This window comes from Microcaecilia unicolor, chromosome 2 (genome assembly GCF_901765095.1).
Source record: "Microcaecilia unicolor chromosome 2, aMicUni1.1, whole genome shotgun sequence".
Lineage (NCBI taxonomy): Eukaryota > Metazoa > Chordata > Amphibia > Gymnophiona > Siphonopidae > Microcaecilia > Microcaecilia unicolor.
The window spans coordinates 152054036-152076699 of record NC_044032.1 but is presented as its reverse complement, the minus strand read 5'-3'; the positions used below and the strand labels follow the sequence as shown (position 1 = coordinate 152076699).

Below are 22664 nucleotides of genomic sequence, written 5' to 3'. Positions count from 1 at the left end.
TGCTTTCCTTTAGTCCCTCCGGACTGGACCAGGCCCCTCCCAAGTTCCGCCAACTTTTCAGATTTTCTTTTTTTCTTACGTTTGAAGTGAATTTGTACCTGTGCCATTCACGGAATAATTAAAAACAAAACAAAACCAGATGCTAATATATATATAAAACTTTAAGTGGCCATACCTCTTCTCTGGTGATAGTTGCTGGTGAGCTCAGTTGCTGGTATATATATATATATATATATATATATATATATATATACAGTGGGGGAAATAAGTATTTGATCCCTTGCTGATTTTGTAAGTTTGCCCACTGACAAAGACATGAGCAGCCCATAATTGAAGGGTAGGTTATTGGTAACAGTGAGAGATAGCACATCACAAATTAAATCCGGAAAATCACATTGTGGAAAGTATATGAATTTATTTGCATTCTGCAGAGGGAAATAAGTATTTGATCCCCCACCAACCAGTAAGAGATCTGGCCCCTACAGACCAGGTAGATGCTCCAAATCAACTCGTTACCTGCATGACAGACAGCTGTCGGCAATGGTCACCTGTATGAAAGACACCTGTCCACAGACTCAGTGAATCAGTCAGACTCTAACCTCTACAAAATGGCCAAGAGCAAGGAGCTGTCTAAGGATGTCAGGGACAAGATCATACACCTGCACAAGGCTGGAATGGGCTACAAAACCATCAGTAAGACGCTGGGCGAGAAGGAGACAACTGTTGGTGCCATAGTAAGAAAATGGAAGAAGTACAAAATGACTGTCAATCGACAAAGATCTGGGGCTCCACGCAAAATCTCACCTCGTGGGGTATCCTTGATCATGAGGAAGGTTAGAAATCAGCCTACAACTACAAGGGGGGCACTTGTCAATGATCTCAAGGCAGCTGGGACCACTGTCACCACGAAAACCATTGGTAACACATTACGACATAACGGATTGCAATCCTGCAGTGCCCGCAAGGTCCCCCTGCTCCGGAAGGCACATGTGACGGCCCGTCTGAAGTTTGCCAGTGAACACCTGGATGATGCCGAGAGTGATTGGGAGAAGGTGCTGTGGTCAGATGAGACAAAAATTGAGCTCTTTGGCATGAACTCAACTCGCCGTGTTTGGAGGAAGAGAAATGCTGCCTATGACCCAAAGAACACCGTCCCCACTGTCAAGCATGGAGGTGGAAATGTTATGTTTTGGGGGTGTTTCTCTGCTAAGGGCACAGGACTACTTCACCGCATCAATGGGAGAATGGATGGGGCCATGTACCGTACAATTCTGAGTGACAACCTCCTTCCCTCCGCCAGGGCCTTAAAAATGGGTCGTGGCTGGGTCTTCCAGCACGACAATGACCCAAAACATACAGCCAAGGCAACAAAGGAGTGGCTCAGGAAGAAGCACATTAGGGTCATGGAGTGGCCTAGCCAGTCACCAGACCTTAATCCCATTGAAAACTTATGGAGGGAGCTGAAGCTGCGAGTTGCCAAGCGACAGCCCAGAACTCTTAATGATTTAGAGATGATCTGCAAAGAGGAGTGGACCAAAATTCCTCCTGACATGTGTGCAAACCTCATCATCAACTACAGAAGACGTCTGACCGCTGTGCTTGCCAACAAGGGTTTTGCCACCAAGTATTAGGTCTTGTTTGCCAGAGGGATCAAATACTTATTTCCCTCTGCAGAATGCAAATAAATTCATATACTTTCCACAATGTGATTTTCCGGATTTAATTTGTGATGTGCTATCTCTCACTGTTACCAATAACCTACCCTTCAATTATGGGCTGCTCATGTCTTTGTCAGTGGGCAAACTTGCAAAATCAGCAAGGGATCAAATACTTATTTCCCCCACTGTATATATATATATATATATATATATATAAAACTTTAAGTGAGCCATACCACTTCTCTGGTGAGAGTTGCTGGTGAGCTCTAATGCGAGTGGGCCATACCACTTCTCTGGTGAGAGTTGCTGGTGAGCTCTATTACTCGGCATTGCCGAGTATTTTGTGGCTGCTTTGATTCCATACGGCACAGAAGGGTGGTCTTTCTTTCTTTCTTTCTTTCCTGCTTTGTTAGTCAAATACTGAGGCTAGGGTCACATGGCCAGGGCTCTTATTGGCTCTCTAGAGTCACAGTTTTTTTCTCAGTCTCCACCTTCTGGAAGGCGAGCACAACCCATCAGTCCAATCCTGGTCCGGTCCGGAGGAACTAAAGGAAAGCAAATTAGCAGGTAAGATCTAATTTCTCCTTGAAGCTGTGTAGGGTAATACTATGTAATGGATGATAACCTGCATATTTTGTTTTGAATTTCATACAATAATTGCAGAGCTACATAGTCAATCTGTTTAAGAATCTAATTGACCAACAGTCTTGGAACGATGATGGGACAGTGTCTGAAAGAATGCTCCGCAGCTCCTTACTCCTTTTTGCTTGTGTACGGAAATACCAGCCATGTGTAGACAAAGCTGAAAAATATTTTAGTAGCTGGATGGAGTCCAATGGAACTCTGCGGTATGCTATTGAATTTATTACTCTGTACTGTAGATTGTTTTGGATTTACTTGGTGCTTGATAAGCACAGTCAGATACTGTAGATGAGCAATATGTGAGGGAATCTATAGGGCGCTACCACTCCCCCTGCTGGATAGTTCCTCACAGGGCCGCATTAAGAGGAGCTAGGAAGCATAAAGCTCAGGAGTCAGGCCATAGCTAGGCCAGGGATGACCCAGAGGGAAGGAGCAAAGGCCTACTGCATACACCTTCACCACATACCTGTGAACTGGAACCATAACAGCCAGGTAGGCCAAGTTTAACTTATAACTTTGCATGTTGGATCCAGCCTGAGGCTTGCTGGAAAAATATTAAGTACTGATAACTCTGGGAAGCCAGCCCAGAGTTGATGTTGGAACCAGTCTGAGACTGGTTGGTGAGATATTAAGAACTGTACTGATAACTCTGGGAAGCCAGCCCAGAGTCAAGAGGAAGCACTTTACCAAGTGACTGTAGTGCATGTAGTGGTCCTGCAGGAGCATGCCACGGAGGACATTATGTTCAAAGACCAGTTTTGCATTGGATTTCTCCTTCCCCTGTAAACTCAGTGGAACTCCTTTTCCTAGCACCTTTAATAAATGTTAATTTCATTTACTCTAACCTGCTGCATGGTGTCACTTTATCCGGGCCCTGAGTCCACCTTGCTCACGGTATCACAGAATGCTTGGTTGATTAGGAAAAGTACTTTGTTTGGGATCTCGATTCATAATTGAATTAAGTTGGAATAAAGGTCCATTTGAAGTATAGTGTAATGTAATTAGGCTGTACAGAGCTGGGATAGAGCTTATGGTACAGATCTGGAGTGGAGGAGTAGCCTAATGGTTAGTACAGTGGGTTGTGAACCAGGGGAACAGGGTTCGATTCCCCTCTGCAGCTCCTTGCAACTCTGGGCACGTCACTTAACCCTCCATTGCTCCAGGTACAAAATAAGTTACCTGTATATAATATGTGAACCACTTTGATTGTGTCCACAGAAAGGCAGTATATCAAATCCCATCCCCTTCCTCTGTGATACAGATCTGCTTCTTTGTGCTCTCAGCCAAGACTGAAGTTCTCCATGAGCTGTGTTATGTAGTTCTCTGACTAATGATATGGCAGAATATTTCAGTCTTAAATCTAGAGGATACTGGGAAAATGCTATCCAGCCTCACTCTGAGTTAGGGGGTGTTCTGATCTTTACAACACTGTAGGCTAGCTTGTTGAAAGAATTCCAGCTGGAAATTAAAATTCATAACTGTTTTATAAATAATCTCTTAAACATAGGAATATTTATCCAGTTTGGTATATAAAGGTATATAGTCAAAGAATACTCCTTATAAGATGGATACATTCACATGGTTCTTCAGTCAGTTTGCCTTTGAAGAAATAGATACACCATTATAACAGTTTTATTTAGAAATTCTGTTGTCTGAAATTGGCAATGTGTTATAGACCATAATTTCATATTCACACTTGCAGATTACCAAGTGATGTTGCATTTGCAGTATATGCAGTTGGAGCTCAGACAATGGATGGCTGGGACTTTCTCTTTAAGAAATACTCAACAACATTGTTAATCACTGAGAAATACCAAATGGGAGCTGCTTTAACTTTAACGAGAAATAAAGATAAACTTCAGTGGTGAGTGATTTACTTCTGTCTTTTGAGGGTATGGTGTGAGTGAAATAGATGGTCTATAAAATAATGAGTGAAGTGGAACAGGTAGATATGAAGCGCATGTTTACTCTTTCCAAATATACTAGGACTAGGGGGCACGCATTGAAGCTACAAAGTAGTAAATTTATAACAAATCAGAGAAAGTTTTTCTTCACTCAACATGTAATCAAACTCTGGAATTCATTGCCAGAGAATGTGGTAAAAGCAGTTAGCGGCGTTTCAAAAAAGGTTTGGGTAACTTCCTAAAAAAAAAGTCCATAAGCCATTATTAAGAAGAACTTGTGGAAAATCCACTGCTTATTTCTAGGATACTCAAAAAAGAAATTTGTTATGGCAATGTACCACCTATATCTTATGAATCATACACAACCAGCAATTGGTGGAACAAATAATGCTCCAAGCTGCTATCTTGTATAAGGGGACGTCTCATACAGTCACTTAGGCTATTGCTGTCCTTTAAATGGTCAGCCTATTCTGTGTGACAATTTATAATCATTGACTGCCCCCAGCCTCCCGTAGTGCAACAAACAATTTCAAAATTGGCGCTCTGGGCTCTGATTGGCCCTGGAGTTCTAATCCAGTCAGAAGGTAATGGATTTTCCCCAGTCTCAGATAGGGAGTGCAAAGGGTAAAACATCTCTGCCCTGAGGCCCTGTTCAAGAACTGTGAGCAGCTATTTTCCTGAAACTCCCCAGGTGCTACCCAGGTAGTGACAAAGTATTTAGATAGTTTTAATATTGATCCTTATTCAGTTACCTGTTATTGCTTGTTTTTTTTTCCGCCTGTTTTATATCATTCACTGTTCTATTTCTGTGATAATAAACACATTAGTTTATTATCTCTGATGTCTTGGACTGACTAAGAATCCTGGTGGTTTGTGTTTTATTTATTTATTTGTTACATTTGTACCCCACATTTTCCCACCTATTTGCAGGCTCAATGTGGCTTACATAGTGCGGTGAGGCGATAGCCACCTACGGTGAAGAAACAAATATAGAGTGAAGTTATTTACAATGAAATAGATATGAACAGACACATCAGGGAATCATAAAGCGGGAAGTTAAATAACAATCATAAAGTTCAATACAAGTTTGGATATCTTTGTGTTGCTGGATTTAGGTAATTAAGTTGGGTCAGTAGGATATGCTCTTCCGAACAGGTAGATCTTTAATAATTTCCGGAAGTTGAGGTGGTCGTACGTAGTCCTCGTGGTTTTTGGGAGTACATTCCAGAGTCTTGTACCTATAAATGAGAAGCTGGATCCATGAATTGATTTGTACTTGAGACCTTTGCAATTAGGGTAGCGGAGATTTAAATAAGAACGTGATGATCTGATTGAGTTTCTAGTTGGCAGGTCTATGAGGTTAGACATATATCCTGGTGTATCACCATATATAATTTTATGGACCAAGGTACAGATTTTAAAAGTAATACGCTCTTTGGTTGGTAGTCAGTGTAATTTTTCACGAAGAGGTTTGGCACTATCGAATTGCGGTCTTCCAAATACAAGCCTGGCTGCCGTGTTTTGAGCGGTCTGGAGTTTTTTTAATAAGGTTTTCTTTGCATCCGACATAGATTCTGTTGCAGTAGTCGGCATGGCTTAGGACCATCGATTGAACCAAATTACAGAATATTGCCCTCGGAAAGAACGGTTTCACTCGTTTAAGTTTCCACATTGAGTGGCACATTTTCTTAATTGTAGAGTTAATTTGGCTCTCAAATGTAAGGTTCCTGTCAGTTGTGACACCAAGGATTTTCAAATTATCTGAAATAGGGAGAGTATATTCTGGGGTGATTAGGTTCATGGGAATGTTTGAATTGTACTACTACTACTACTTAACATTTCTAGAGCGCTACAAGGGTTACGCAGCGCTGTAATTGTAGCGGGATGAGAGGATGAGGCAGTGTGTTTTTTCTGCATTGAGTTTGAGCAGGAATGTATTTGCCCATGAGTTCATGGTATGTAAGCCGAGGTTAATTTTGTTGGTAATTTCTGACAGATCATGCTTGACGGGGATGATAATTGTAACGTCATCAGCATAGATGAAAGGGTGGAGGCCTTGAGTGGATACGGCCTCGGCTTGTGGAGTCATCATTAGGTTGAAAAGGGTTGGTGATAATGGTGAACCATGAGGTACTCCACAGTCTGCTTTCCACGGGGATGATAAATTTGAATTTGATTTCACTTGATAAGTTCTGGTGGTTAGGAAACCCTTGATCCAATTGAATACATTTCCACTAATCCCGAAGTAATCCAGGAGTCTTAGTAATATGTTATGATAACCATGTCGAATGTACTAGACAAATCGAATTGGAGAAGAAGTACGTTGTTGCTGCCAATTGCTGTTTCCTGCCTGAATCTAGCCAGAAGGGTGGTTAACACTGTTTTGGTGCTATGGCGGGGGTGAAATCCCGATTGTGATTCATGTAGTATAGAGAATTTGTATATGTAATCGGTAAGCTGTTTGGTTACCATACTTTCCATCAACAACTACTAGAGAAATAGATGCTACAGGATGGTAGTTGGTGAGATCATTAGTTTTTTTCTTTGTATCTTTTGGTATTGGGGTGAGCAGGATGTTGCTCTTTTCCTTGGGGAAGAGACCTTGTTGGAGCATGAAGTTCAAGTAGGAAGTGAGATCTGCTGTGAAGGAATCATGGGCAAATTTGAATAGGTAGCTGGGACAGGTGTCCAATTTGCAGTGAGTATTGGAGGCTCTATTGACCGCACTGGTAATTGAATCGGTACTGAGGAGAGCGAATTCTGACCAGACTCGGTTTGCTGGTTATTCTCCTGAGGTTGGGTCTAGGCCAGTAACAAAGTTTTCAAAATCGGTGGTGCTTTGGGGAAGGTTGTTACGTAGTTTTACAATTTTTTCATTAAAGTAGTTGGCGAGTTCGTCTGCAGATGGGATGTCAGACTTGGTTGTGGTGACCGAGAAAGTGTCTAGAAGTTTATGTACAATTTGGAATATTTTCTTCGTGTCTTTGTGATCTGGTCCTATTTTGGTTTTATAGTAGGACCTTTTTGGGGCCTGTGAGTACTTTCTAGGAACTGTGGGACCCCTGGGAGTGTGGCTCCAGTGTCCTAGAAATCACCAGGGAATAATTTGAGAGTGGGAGACTAGCCAATGGGCAAGCGGGACCCAGTCGGTGGGAGAAGGGTGCAGTGGACAGCACATGCCCAGATGTAGGCGGGCCTGAGTAGTGCTGGGGACAGACCCTCCAGGTGGTCGCAGGATTAACCCCAGGTGGGTGCTAGGCATTTTGTGACAAAACAGTTGGCCATTTCTGGTCATTAAGCAAACAACAAATTGAATGAATTAAATAAATAAATAAATACATGTACTGCTGCAGAAGGAAATGTCTGGGTGCTATTCATTGTGTACTGGAAGAACTTCAGTTATTCAGATGGGCCTGAGTACCAGCACAGTGTGGAGGTGGAGTCACATATATTCTCTGCTTCCACAGGATTGTTCACTCCTATTTAGTGACACAGCTTTCATGCATATCTCCAAAGTCAATAAGCATGTTAGCTCCTGCTTAGAGCCACAGAAAGTCTGGGAGGCTTTCCTTGCAGCCACATCATTTTCTATTAATAGTTTTCTTTTCAAACCATAGAAAGTCATGGGAACCAGCCAGTCTCTTGGCTTTTACTCGACCATTTGCATTGAATGGAATAAGAAACTTGGCTGATGAAGGTCCATTTTTCCCCTTTGTTGCCACTTTTAAAGAAACAGTGTTGTGGATCAGAGCAGAATGTCTTTTCTAACGCGTGTCCCTCCCTGTCATTAATGCTAACATTGTTCACATATATATTATCTCTACCTATAGCCTGACTCCTGCACTCAGTCATCATTCATACTCCTAATTCTATGGAAAGGGGGAACAAGAAAACAAAGTTAGACATGAAAATTGCATTTAAAATATATTAAAAATAATATTTTTATGGCTCCGCCTGGGATGTATGGCTGATCCCTAGCAGCATTTTGTGCAATTTTCTTGGCCTTTCTCCTCTTCCTTTAAAATTTTTTTTTTACTATTTTCAAAATTTTACATTGGCCCCATAATATGGGACAAAGAGATCAATAAAGACAAAGCACTTTAACCCTGTTCCTTTGAAAACTTGACTCCGTCAACCTCGGGGTCACTGGTAGCAAGTAGATTTAAAAGAATCAACAGTGAGTTATCCCATTATTTTCACATACTATCCAATACACAAAGTAGGACAGTTTCCATACCATAACCTTGTTTAAACTGTGATTGATATCGTGTGGGAATGGGTGATTATAAGCCTGGGATTGTTTATGGACACTCCCTCACTGAGACTAAGACTGAAGATAGGGATAACTAGCCTACTGAGTCAGGAGGGTGAGGCTCTGGCAGGGAGGAGTTTAAAAGCTCTAGGGCAGAACAAGGAAGCCCCAAGTAAGGTATTCTCCAAGTGTGTTTTAACCCTGAGGCTGTAGTGTTGGAAGATGGGCCCAGGGCAGGACAAGGGATTCTCCAGGAGAATGTAAGTTGGGGTTGCAGTGTTGGAAGATGGACCCAGGATAGGAGGAGTTCTCCAGAGGAGTTTCAAAGGGCTGGGGTTGCAGTGTCCAAAGGTAGACCCAAGGGAGCCCAGGGAAGGTGGGAGCTGCCTCTCACCAATGCCACCAGAGATTATGTGGGAGGTAACAGAAGACTGCCAAGATAGGCTAATTTATCCCTTGGCTTGTGAGATTCTAACCCATGAGGAGTGTCCAGAGCTAGGCCTTGGCTGGGTTAATTGGGAAGATAAGGACTAGTGAAAAGTGAGATTGTGGAGCCTTTCAGAGACAGGACTGAAGGAAAGAATATATGAACTCAAGATACTTAGCTGTTCTTTCTTGCACAGTCTGTGAAGTGAACATGTTGCTTCATCTGCTTGTACATGCAAATAAAGTATTTTGTTTTACTTACATCCCTGGTATAGCTATATTTGTGAGGGTTCCATGCCTGGCCGCTAGCACATGCTACCACACTATGAATGGAGAATGCTATTCTCCAAAAGAAATTTGTTAAACTGATCAAACCCCATTTTTTCAAGCAGTTTTCCTAAAACTGGTACATTTGATATAGACCTATAACTGTCCACCTTACTCTTATCAACACCTCTGCCTTTCCAAATTGGTTTAACTAGAGATTCCAGGACAGTCCCTGATGAACTGTCCTTTCCAAAGCCTTCCAACATCATTGCAATGTTCCCAGCAGAGCCTACACACAATCCACTCCCCAGTACAAGTGACATCTGCAGCTTGACACTGCTCAAGATCAGCAGAGGAACACAGCATTCATGGCTCAGAGATTTCTTGAGCTGGGGCAGAACTGTCTCCACCACTGGCAAAGAGAAACGCACCTGAGAAATCAAATCTAGTTGAAGCCCCAAGCAAACTACAGCGGTCTGGACCTGGACCAGTGTACCTAGAGAGCATCCTCGGTCTTGCAGCTAGAAAACACACTTCTTGTGTAGGGCACGGAAATATGATGATGTCATGTCACCCCCTCCCTTTTTTCTTCAGTTGCATTGGTTTCCAGTGCTATACAGACATCTGTTAACTCAAAAAACCTTACATCTTGTAGCTACTGTGGTAATACCCTACACTCCCTCTTGTACTCTTTGTTCCTTGGATTCTCACCAGGTGGTTCTTCCTTCCACTAGTGTTGCACGTTATGAATCTATCCCTTCCTCTGCTTTTTATTTCCTTGCTCCCTGTCTTTGGATTTCCCTTCCTCCCTCCCTCCCTCCCTCCCTCCCTATATTCTACCTGAATTATCATTTAATAAGTCTTGCTAAAAACTCATTTGTTTGAAACAGCTTTTAAATGTCCACTGTGATTTTCGGGCTTCAGGGTTGGGTCTGACCATCCCAGGGGGCCCAGTGAGTGTTCCCAGATCTTTTATAAATGTGTATGTATGATTCTGGTTGACTGGCCTTTGCTTTCCTGTCTCATTAGTGTTCTTTTCTATTTTAATTAATTAATACGTTTTTATACTGTAAGCCGCTATGACCTGCCATTTAGAAATAGCGGGATATCAAGCTTTTTAATAAACATAAATCACATGCAGCAGAGCTAGGATGAGGTGCCCAACTCTGCAGATGCCATCTTTGATCTTGCACACTCTCAGCTCTGCACAGCTGTTACATATTTCAAGCTGCTGGTACCTGTAATTCCCTGGCTGTCTCTCCATGATTCAGCTGAACCATGGAAGCACACTGCTTAGAGTGTTTAAAAACCAGGAGAATAAGCAGTGACAGTGAGCAATGGAGACAGGTGGTAATGAGATATTTTAAAGGTAGTAAAAATGAGCAATGGAGTTTTGCTTGGGCAGAGCAAAGGTTGAGTTGGAATGTATGTGCATATTTTATAAAACACACGGGTGCACGCGGAGAGTACATTGCATACCTTTACACTAAGTTTGGAGCAAGTGTCATTGTGTGCCCTATATGAACATTAGAAAAAAAAAGTACATCCTCCCAATATTCAACGCTATTTAACTGGCTAGAACAGCTGCTGACTGGTTAAATAGCGCTTAACCGGCTGTCAGCCAATATTCAACAGGGGATAACTGGCTATTCCCTACTGAATAATCCTCTGTAGCTGCTAGCAGATAGCTGACTGTTTGCTAGTTTAACAGCCATATTTGGCTGCGTGAAAACATGGGATATCTTTGGCCTGTTTAAAGATAACCATCTAAGTCTGAATATTGACTAGGCGGTTATCTTTAAACAGGTCCAAAATGAACAGGATATTCAGTGCCGGTACGGCCTGGCATTGAATATCCGGTTTTAATGCCGACCATGGGACTTAGCTGGTATTATTATTATTATTAAGTATTGTTAGGAAAGGAATGGAAAACAAAAATGAGGACATTATAATGCCTTTGTATCGCTCCTTGATGCAACCGCACCTCGATATTGTGTGCAATTCTGGTCACCGTATCTCAAAACAGTTATAGTAGAATTAGAAAAGGTACAGAGAAGGGCGACAAAAATGATAAAGGGAATGGGATGACTTTCCTATGAGAGAAGCTTAGAAGGGTGTGAATCTGTAAGTAGCTCACACACGGACAGGCAGCCGAGACTTCAGGAGAGTTCTGCATATGACCGACAGTGGCACAGCAGAAAAAGGTTGTAAAGCAGTGGCAAGGATAGGAAGTGCCGTGATGGAGGTATAGCAGCTAGCAGGGGCTAAAGGGGGCACAGGTAAAAAGGAGGAAAAGGGAGTTAGAACCACAGATAAAGAGAAGATAGACGATGACAAGGCAGTGGTTAGTGAAAAAGCAAACAGTATCTACTGACAGTTTTGGGGTGTCACTTGGAAAATCCACACATTTAGTAAAACCCACAGTCCCTATGACACACAAACACCAGGTAGGGAATCTAACAGGGGTAAGGGGTCCCCTGGGTTGGACACAATAGGTTATAGACAAACAACAGTCGCTTCCCCGGTGGGGGGAAGGAACGTGCGATGGCCTAATCTGCTCGTTTGGAATTTCCGTGTCCTTTCCTGACGTACTGTTTTCTTTTCATGCCTTAACCTTTCGTCGCTTTTTTTGTTTTTTTTTTTTGCAACCTATGCTTTGTCTAGCAAGTCAGGCCACGACTGGGCTTGCCTGTTGTGGATAAGAAATAGCCCAAGAGGACCGCTGTCTGGGTCTCGGAGGGTCTGTGCTACCCAAGATGGCCGACAGGTAAGGAGCTTAGGAAAGGAGCTCCCGGGTGAAAAACAAACAGACCCACCTGGACCATCCAACGCCGTCCAAAACCGGACCGAAGTGGACCGGAACTAACCTGAAGCCAACAGGGAACAGCGTGAACAGTGGGACGGCATTGCCAACCCTGAATCCAACAGAGGCGATCTGCAAGCTGCACCACGAGGCCACGCCGCATCCCCAACCAGACAAACCGCATGGGCTTAGCTGAACTGCCTAGGGCTGAACCAAAGCCAGAACGGGACTATCCCAAGGATCCCGACCCGCAGCAAACCGCACAAATCGAAGGCTGACAGGTAAGGAGCCCAGCATACGAGCACCGGGGATCACGAACGAGCGGGCGCACCTGGGCACAACGGGCCACCTAACTGGGCCGAGGCAAACTGAAAACATAGCGGGACGGACTGACGAGTGGCTGGGCAGCATCGGCTTGACCGATGTGAATACCGGACGCCGATTTGAACCGATTAAATCACTGGGATCCGGGCAACTTGAGCGTTACTGCGGGTAACAAGTGAGGTGCATGAGCAGAGCATTGGGGGGGGGGGGGCGGGGGTTAAGTCCCGGTCTAACAGAGGATGTTGCAGGGCAGCACAGGCAGAACTGGGGCTCCTCGGGACTGAGAAAGGCCCCAGAGACCTGTGCGGAAGGCGCCACTTACCTGCTGAAGGACAGGCGGCGGAGGAGGCCGAGAGCCTAAACCGCGAACAAGGCCTCCCCCCACGCAGCTGTCCTGGGCCATCCTAGGTTGGTCCAGGCAGAGCCGAAGCTGCTCCGGGCCTGAGTAGGTGCCACAGGTGGCCTGCAATGGTGAGGTGTGGAGGTGTGAAGCCGGCGAGGACGGGCTGATCCGGGCCAATCGCGGCTGCCTGCTGCCTCGTGGAGGCCCCCGGAACGGGGCGAGCGCCTACCGTCCTGATCAAAGAGAAGAGGAGGGAAGCACCGCGCACTCGGTTGCGCGCTGGGACGCGCGGCTTCTCTGCCCGGGGCTGGTCGTGGCTGTCTGTCCGCCTGCCTGCCTGCCGCGTGGCTGCAGCCTGTCCCCTTCACTCTCGGCCGCCTACCCAGGGCCCAGCTTTTCCCTGCCGGCTCTGTTCCACCTGCACTAGCTGCCTATTACAGCCCACCAGCATGCCCCAATCCATCTGCCTGTTCCAGTGCCTCTGCTCCTGCTCCTGCTTCTTCCAATCCGCCTGATCCAGCTTCTCCCGGCCTTCTCCAGTCCATCTGTTGCAGCCTGATCCAGCTTCCTCCTGCTTGTCCCAGTCCGCAGTTCCAGCCTCTCCCTGCCTGTTCCTGCCTCCTGCTCTGGCTTGTCCCGGTCCGCCTGATCCAGCTCCTTCCTGCTTGTTCCAGTCCGCCTGTCCAGCCTGTCCCGGTCCGACTTATCCAGCTTCTTCCCGCTTGTTCCAGTCCGCCTGATCCAGCTTCTCCCTGCTCGTTCCAGTCCATCTGCTCCAGTTGCTCCAGTCCGCCTGATCCAGCTTCTTCCTGCTTGTCCCAGTTCGCCTGCTCCAAGCCTGTTCCAGTCTGCATGATCCCATCTCGTTCCAGTCCACCCGATCCCAGCTTGTTCCAGTACGCCGATCCCAGCTTGCTCCAGTACGCCGATCCAGCTTCCCCTGCTTGCTCCAGTGTTCCAGTCAGGCTTCTCCCTGCTTGTTCCAGCCCATCTGCTCCAGCCTACTTGCTCCGGTACACTTGCTCCAGCCTGCCTACTCCAGTACATCTGCTCCAGTGTGTTCCAGTCCGCCTGAACCAGCTTCTCCCTGCTTGTTCCAGTACACCTGCTCCAGCCTGCCTGAACCAGCTTCTCCCTGCTTATTCCAGTACACCTGCTCCAGCCTGCCCGCTCCAGTACATCTGTTCCAGCGTGCTCCGATCCACCTGAACCAGCTTCTCCCTGCTTGTTTCAGTCCATCTGCTCCAGCCTGCTTGCTCCAGCTTCTCCCTGCTCATTCCTACTCATCTGCACCAGCTTGTTCCAGCCCGCCTGCTAGCTTGTCAGCCATTGACTTACTTGCCTGCCTGCTAACTTGTCAGCCCTTGTCTTACCTGCTCTCCAGCATCTCCCTGCTCGTTCCTATCCATCAGCTCCAGCATGCCCCAACCCGCCTGCTAACTTGTCAGCCCTTGTCTTACCTGCTCTCCAGCATCTCCCTGCTCGTTCCTATCCATCGGCTCTAGCATGCCCCAACCCGCCTGCTAGCTTGTCACCCACTGATTTACTTGCCTTACCTACCCCCCAGCCTCTCCCTGCTCGTCCCTGTCCATCCGCACCAGCTTGCTCCAGCCCGCCTGCTAGCTTGGCAGCCACTGCCTCACTTGCCTGCCTGCTAACTTGTCAGCCATTGCCTTACCTGCTCTCCAATCCATCTATCCCTCCAATTCCAAGCCTCCAGCTCTCCACTCTATCTACCTACTTCTCACCGCAGTCTCTACACTTACACCTATTACACTGCAATCACTACTTATGGCCCCTGTCCACATCCTCTTCCTTGCCCTGTCCCTTCCTAATCTTTTTCCCCTCCCCTTACCGCTGTCCACCGCTGGAACTCATTGCCCACCTGTGTTCCCTCCTGACCTGCCCGCTATGGCAATACCCTATTCACCCACATCCCTCACTACCTCACCATCTCTCTTATCCCCCTCCTCCTTCCTAGCCCTTAATCTTCAACACCTCCTTCCTGCCATTAACCCTTCACCATTCCTCCTAAGTGCACCCCGTCTTCGTCGCCCGACCTCCCCCACCCTCCTCCGCACTCTCCTGCTCCTCCTCCTGCTATCCGCGGGAGACATTAATCCTAATCCAGGCCCCCCTCACCTGTCCTCCTCCTATCCACGCAAACGATTCCGTGATGCCTCCAACCTCGTCTCTATTCCCCTCCTCCCCCCCTCTTCCCTCCCCTTCTCATGTGCCTTGTGGAATGCCCACTCGGTCTGCAACAAACTGCCCTTCACCCACGATCTCTTCATCTCTCGTTCCCTTCATCTACTCGCCCTAACCGAAACCTGGCTCTCCCCTGACGACTCTGCCTCAGTCGCGGCCCTTTGTCATGGAGGTTATTTCTTCTCCCACACTCCCCGCCCAGATGGCCGCGGTGGAGGCGTCGGGCTACTTCTCTCGCCCTCCTGCAGTTTCCAACCCCTCCTCCTGCCGCAGTCTCACTGCTTCTCGTCCTTTGAAGCTCACTCCATCCGACTATTCTACCCATTACCACTCAGAGTTGCTGTCATGTACCGCCCCCCTGATAAGCCCCTCTCTTCATTCCTTACTGACTTCGACGCTTGGCTCACCATCTTTCTTGATCCCGCATCTCCATCCCTCATTCTTGGTGATTTTAACATTCACGTTGACAACCCATCCAACTCCTACGCTTCTAAATTCCTCACTCTGATCTCCTCCTTTAACCTCTGACTATCCTCTACCACCCCTACTCACCGTGATGGCCATTGTCTTGACCTCGTTCACTTCTCTTCCTGCTCACCTTCTAATTTCTGCACCTCAGTCCTTCCTATCTCAGATCATCACCTAATCACCCTCACACTTCATCACCCTCCCCCTCAACCTCGCCCAACTAAAACCACTGCCTTTCGGAATCTCCAAGCTATCGACCCCCCTACCCTATCCTCTCACATCTCCAATCTCTTCCCGTCATCTCGTCTTCTGAATCTGTCGACACGGCTGTCTCTACCTACAATGATATTCTCTCCACTGCTCTGGATACCCTAGCACCATCTGTCTCTCGCCCCACTAAGCACATTAATCCTCAGCCCTGGTTAACCCCTTGCATCCGTTACCTTCGCTCCTGCACCCGATCTGCTGAACGACTCTGGAGGAAATCTCGCACCCTGTCAGAATTCACCCATTACAAATTCATGCTATCCTCCTTCCAGTCCTCCCTATTCCTTGCCAAACAGGAATATTATTCTCAATTAACCAATTCTCTTGGCTCCAACCCTCGTCGCCTCTTCGCCACCCTCAACTCCCTACTTAAAGTGCCCTCCACTCCCATCCCCCCCCTCACTCTCTCCTCAAACACTAGCTGACTACTTCCGCGATAAAGTGCAGAAGATAAACCTTGAATTCACTTCCAAGCCTTCTCCTCCCTGTGACTTCTTAACCCACTCCCTCAACCAACCTAACCTGTCCTCCTTCTCCTCCTTCCCTGAGATCACCGAAGAGGAAACGGCTCGCCTTCTTTCTTCCTCTAAGTGCACCACCTGTTCCTCTGATCCCATTCCCACCAATCTGCTTACCAACACCTCTCCTACAGTTAACCCCTCAATCTGTCACATCCTCAACCTCTCTCCACTGCTACTGTCCCTAACACCTTCAAGCACGCTGTAGTCACACCACTTCTCAAAAAACCATCACTTGACCCCACCTGTCCCTCCAATTACCGCCCCATCTCCCTCCTACCCTTCCTCTCCAAATTACTTGAACGCGCTGTCCACAGCCGCTGCCTTGATTTCCTCTCCTCTCAGGCCATCCTCGATCCGCTTCAATCCAGCTTTCGCCCACTACACTCAACTGAAACAGCACTCACCAAAGTCTGCAATGACCTGTTCCTTGCCAAATCCAAAGGTCACTATTCCATCCTTATCCTCCTCGACCTATCCGCCGCCTTTGACACCGTCAATCATAATTTACTTCTTGACACACTGTCCTCATTTGGGTTCCAGGGCTCCGTCCTCTCCTGGTTCTCCTCGTATCTTTCCCAACGCACCTTCAGAGTATTTTCTAATGGCTCTTCTTCCACCCCCGTCCCACTCTCTGTTGGGGTTCCTCAAGGATCTGTCCTTGGACCGCTTCTTTTCTCGATATACACCTCTTCCCTGGGCTCGCTGATCTCATCACATGGTTTCCAGTACCATCTCTATGCCGATGACACCCAGCTCTACCTCTCCACTCCCGACATCACAGTCGAAACCCAGGCCAAAGTTTCGGCCTGCCTCTCAGATATCGCCGCCTGGATGTCCAACCGACATCTGAAACTGAACATGGCAAAGACTGAGCTCCTTGTCTTTCCACCCAAACCCTCCTCTCCTCTTTCCCCACTCTCCATCTCTGTTGACAACACCCTCATCCTCCCCGTCTCGTCAGCCCGCAATCTCGGAGTCATTTTCGACTCCTCCCTCTCCTTCTCTGCCCATATCCAACAGACAGCTAAGACCTGTCGCTTCTTCCTCTATAATATTAGCAAAATCCGCCCATTCCTCTCTGTACAGACCACCCGAACCCTCGTCCACTCACTCGTTACCTCTCGTCTTGACTATTGCAACCTTCTCCTCGCTGGTCTCCCGCTTAGCCACCTATCCCCCCTTCAATCTGTCCAAAATTCCGTCGCACGTCTTATCTACCGCGTGAACCGATACTCTCATATCACCCCTCTCCTCAAGTCGCTTCACTGGCTCCCGATCTGCTACTGTATACAGTTCAAGCTTCTCCTAATGACCTTCAAATGCACTCAATCTGCAGCCCCCCATTACCTCTCTTCCCTCCTCTCCCCCTATGTCCCCACCCGTAACCTCCGCTCTCAGGACAAATCACTCCTATCTGCACCCTTCTCCACCACTGCTAACTCCAGACTCCGCCCCTTCTGCCTCGCATCACCTTATGCCTGGAACAGACTCCCCGAGCCCATACGCCATGCGCCCTCCCTGCCCATCTTCAAGTCCTTACTCAAAGCCCATCTCTTCTCCCTTGCTTTTGGCGCCTAACCACCTTCTCCATTCATGATACCTACACTGACTACATAGCTTGTTACCTTTAGATTGTAAGCTCTCTTGAGAAGGGACTGTCCTTCCCCATGTTTTAATTTGTACAGCGCTGCGTAACCCTTGTAGCGCTATAGAAATGCTAAGTAGTAGTAGTTCCTTCGGCTCCTGACCTGTCGTGGTCGCCCGGACAGGAAATGCAGTACTACGAAGTCCACACTCAAATCACAATCACGCTCTTTCAGAACATTCACACCAAACCTAAACCCGCCCTTCCTGGACCATAGAAATTTCGGCTTGCTCTTCAGCCAACCGACTAATACACTGGTTGGGGAGTGATCCAGTGACACCCAAAAAGTGCACAGACCATACAAAAAACAAGATCCGGATCTGAGACAGCATTAGTGGAAAGGAAACCACAGCATCAAGACCGCTTGTCAGAGATCAACAAATCAGAAAATATCAGAGGTGAAAGTGGAGGATAAAATAAGAAGGTTATGAGAGTAGATAGCCAGCTGCCAGTTTCGACGCACGATGTGGATCACCGGGTTAAGCGCTGACCAAGAGGTTATATATATAGGCAAGAGGACATAACAATAGACGCGTGTTAGAAAACAAACAACAGAACAAAGCTATATAGTTAACACGCACAAAACACAAGTTGAGAACCATACAATAAGCAGAGGGGGAAAGGAGGAGACGCCCAAAACTGAAAAGCAAGTGCGCCATAAGGAAGAGAAGTGGGGCATGCCCAAATTTCCTCGACTTCATCAAAGCGCAGAAAAAGAAGTGATAACAGCAGATAAAATAAAGCAGCAAAGTTAGAAAGAGATGTGTAAAGAGAAAGAGAAAGGGGGCAGAATCCCAGGACAAGTAGTTCAGATAGAAAATTGACAGGAGAAGGGGTTAGAAAAGGGCAGACTGAATACCAGTTCCTGCGTCCATTAAATGGGCGCTTTTCACCAAGGTATATGCCAATCCAGAGAAAAGAAGGCAGAGGAAGAGCGTTAGTAGATATACATAAGAAAGAAAAGAGTGCAGGTGTCAGTTACATAGACTTATGATTATACTGTACTCTGTTACCTGACTGTGAATGTATCCACAAATTCTGGTGCAGGGTTTCGTGTAAGATAGGACAATGATTTAAGAAAGACCATACATGCGCAAGAAGTTAGGCGTATAGCCAGCATAAGACCTTACTAGCGCAGTATGGACGAACGCTGAGCGTACCATGCCCGGGAAGGGGATGGAAGTTTTAGGAAGAGGTAAGAGAGTGGGGCACCAAGGTGCCTCAGGAGAAAATGATATAAAAAGTCACAGATGAGAAAAGAGAAAGACATGTGCAGGGAGTGTTATAACGTCACCAGTAGTGGACCATATTGTAGCAGAGCACTGTAAATCAGCGGCATACAGGGAGAGACACCTGTATTCAAAGGGAAAAACAAAATCACAAGTTAAAAACAAAAATGATGAGATGAAAATGGGAATCCCCATATAGAGTTACAGGACAGAGAAGCAACTGCATCTCGGTGACAAGTTTAAATCTCCAGCAGTGGCATGAAGATCAAAGCACTGGAAGGTGTGTTATCAGGCTACTAAAAAGGGGAAGTGACTACAACAAACGCAGCAAAGAAATGAAAAAGGGAAGTTACAGTTTCCATGCTGATTTATGTGATGCAGTAACAAAAAAGATCTCTAAGAATTAGCATTCTATAAACAGGACAGTTCAGAGATTCAGAACAGCAGAAATGCCAACTGTTTCAATCAAAGACTGGAAAAGGAGTGATGTAGCCAGAGAAATGAAACAAGAAACTAGACGTGAGACTCCGGGCAAAAAGAGGAAGGAACTATTTCACATCAGTTTTAAAAATCCAGCTATAGAGACCAGTAAAATAGTTTTAGAGAGCTAGCGTGAGAGATAGAATGGAAAGACGAGTCCCAGCGGAGCAGGGAGCCAAAAAGAAAGATTGACATGCCAGTGTAGGGAAAATAGAAGGAGAAATTAGGAAAGAAAAGAACAGGAAAATAGTAAGAGAAAAGAGTCAGGAAATTCAGCAGCATAAAACACACAGTCCCCTCTATGGTGCCGAATTCGGGAGAAAAGGAAAATTAAAGTGTTCATGTGTCAGCAGTCGGGGTGACCAAATGTTTTTAATTAGGGCTGGATAGACCCTTGAAGGCCCCCTCTAGTAGGTTGGCCATTCTGGCCACGTACCAGAGAGGCTTCTAGAAGGCTTTCATCTGCAATAATCTTGCGCTATTTGACTCCCTACCAATACCTGTTCTACAAACCATTTTTACCCCAAGAGTTTAACTAAGTTTCTAAATGTTCTATAGGAAAGAGTGAGGGAACAGGTTGCAAGAATAATCAGCTTTATTATAGCTTACCACAATAGTACAGCAGGATCAGGTATACAAGCAGATGGGTGGACAGTCGGGCAGCATGTCCTCTAGCACTTTGAAAGGTCTTCTGACACGCCCAAAATCTCCCTGTCTTATATACTCTCCTAGTCCCATTCTAACTAATGGGACCCATTGGCTCCAATGTTAAACTTGTTTACTTAAAACTGGCTGACCACAATCTTGCTCAACTGGAAAGTCATTTCCTTTGCACCTGCAGATATTTCAGAAAACACTTTTTTCTAACTCAAATGGGGAAATTGGGGAAAATCCACTTTATAACTGTCACTTTAGAGTTTCCATTTTGTTTTCTGATCTTCCATTTTGTTTCATATTTCTCTGGCCAACTTTTCTAATTCAGATCATTTAGGCCTCAACCCGGGCTAACAACTAGGCCATGCTTTTCCAGCAAGCTCCTAGTCATACAAGCCATAACATTATTGACTTTACCAGGGTTTCTATATAGCCTGAGCTTTAAGGTTCAGCCCCTTTCAGCCCTCCACCATTCCAGTGGGCGTCTCTGGCTGTATTATATCTTATCAGCAGCTATGGTTCTTCAGCTTGGAGAAAAGACTGCTGAGGGGAGCTATGGTAGAGATCTATAAAATAATGAGTGGAGTGAAACGTGTAGATATGAATCACTTGTTTACTCTTTCCAAAAATACTAGGATTAGGGGGCATGCAGTGAAGCCACAAAGTAGTAAATTTAAAACGAATCAGAAAAAAATATTAAACTCTGGAATTTGTTGCCAGAGAATGTAGTAAAAGCAGTTAGGTTTGGATAAGTTCCTAAAAGAATGGACTTGGGGAAAATCCACTGCTAATTTCTAGGATAGGCAGCATAAAATGTATTGTACTGTTTTGGGATCTTGTTGGAAACAGGATGCTGGGCTTGATGAACCTTCAGGCTGTCCCAGTAAGGCAATACTCAGTGTAACTCCCATGGAATATCGGCTTCATCATCTTTGATTGTGAGCCCCCCACCCCCATAAGGTCTATATTTAAGCTATTAGAAAATCTACCTATTCAGTGCAAATGTTAATTCAGGGGCCCTTTTACTAAGGCACGCCTAAAAGTGGCCTGTGCTGGTGTAGGCATGTGTTTTGGATGCGTCTGGAAAAAAGGCTTTTATTTGTGCTGGAAAATGGATGTGCGGCAAAATTAAAACAATTTTCAGCCTGAGACCTTACTGTCACCCATCGACTTAGAAGTAAGGTCTCACGCACTAACTGGGCGATAAGGGTTCAATGTGTGTAAACTGCCGATTACTGCCGGGTAAGCGCCACGCGGTAGAAAACATTTTTTATCACATGTTTTGGGTGCACACCAAAAATGGAATTACTGCCCAGGGCATGTGGTAGCCAGGCTGTAGTGCCAATTTGATGCGTGTTGGACACGTGTAGGCACCTACGCGTCTTAGTAAAAAGGCCCCTCAGTGTTCTTCATTTTTGTATACAGTAAACCAAAGTAAAAAGTTGATTCAAAAGGAAATAGTCTCTGTTCATCAAAATGAACTCCATTATCTACCCTAGAAAATGCTGAGTCCTTTTTTTCATAGTTTTTTTTACCTTTTTTTTTTAAATAAACACTGATAAATTCAGAGGAAAAATAAACTATATCTGTACTATAAGAACTGGAAACTAAGATCCCCATTGGTATTGTATTTTCCTGGTCCAGAGCCAGCAGGGCAAAAAATGGATTAGATGTTTATGATTGGAAATTTTCGCCTCCCATGCAGCATCTTTTCCTCCAATTAGTATTTTTCTGTTCTTAGTCTCTGCAAATTGTGTGACTTGACCCTAATAGAATAAGAACTCTGTGGTTGCAGAAATATGTTTGGGTCTCAAACCATGTTTCTTACCCATTTGTTTCCTGTTCAACTTAGGTTAATGGATCAGAGTTTGCTCGATGATGTGATAAAAATTCAAGATCTTCCATTTATTGTAATAAATATTGGCAGGAACCCAGCTGCTAATTCCATGGCTTGGCAGTTCGTTAAGAAAAACTGGGTTAAGCTTGTACAAAAGTTAGTATAATTTACCAACTACAATATTTTATGTTTACTCTTGAATTTATATTTTAATGTACTTCATATTATGTTCTGGAATTTTTTGTTGTTAGATTTGAGTTGGGATCAAATACAATCGCACGTTTGGTAACTGGAGTGACCAAGCAGTATTCTACAAGAGCAAAACTTGCAGAGGTATAAAAGCTATTTACATGAAAAAAACTTGTAAAGTTTTCTGATTAGCAAATGTGTGTTATGTTTCTAGCCAGTTATTTGTTAGTAATACTATGAGTTTTAACCTGTTCATTGCTGCATGATGAAAGTACATTCAAATTTAGGATGATTCTTTCATGAACTGATATTGATTTAAAATGGCATCCAGTTGTGTGACAAGGGTTCTGAAAGTGCTTTGCATTACAGTACTGTAAATTTTTATCCTACTGGATGACCAGTTTACAAAACAGTACAAAAATGAACTTGTCCATTGATGTAATGATTTTTCCCTTTATCTGGGGGTTTCTTAGTTGATCTAGGTCTGACTCAGCATAGCTTTTATGTTTGTTTGTTTATTTACACTTGATGAATCGCTTTTTTTTAA

The 22664-nt window shown here is 45.4% G+C and overlaps 1 protein-coding gene across 1 annotated transcript in view; it reads left to right on the top strand.

Moving 5' to 3' along the window:
- Nucleotides 1-22664, top strand: part of ERAP1 (endoplasmic reticulum aminopeptidase 1) — a 152406-nt gene that overhangs the window by 119732 nt on the left and 10010 nt on the right. Inside the window, 4 exon segments of the mRNA XM_030193409.1 lie at nucleotides 2322-2506; nucleotides 4003-4164; nucleotides 21944-22084; nucleotides 22180-22261. Coding sequence (XP_030049269.1) covers nucleotides 2322-2506; nucleotides 4003-4164; nucleotides 21944-22084; nucleotides 22180-22261 — 570 coding nt within the window.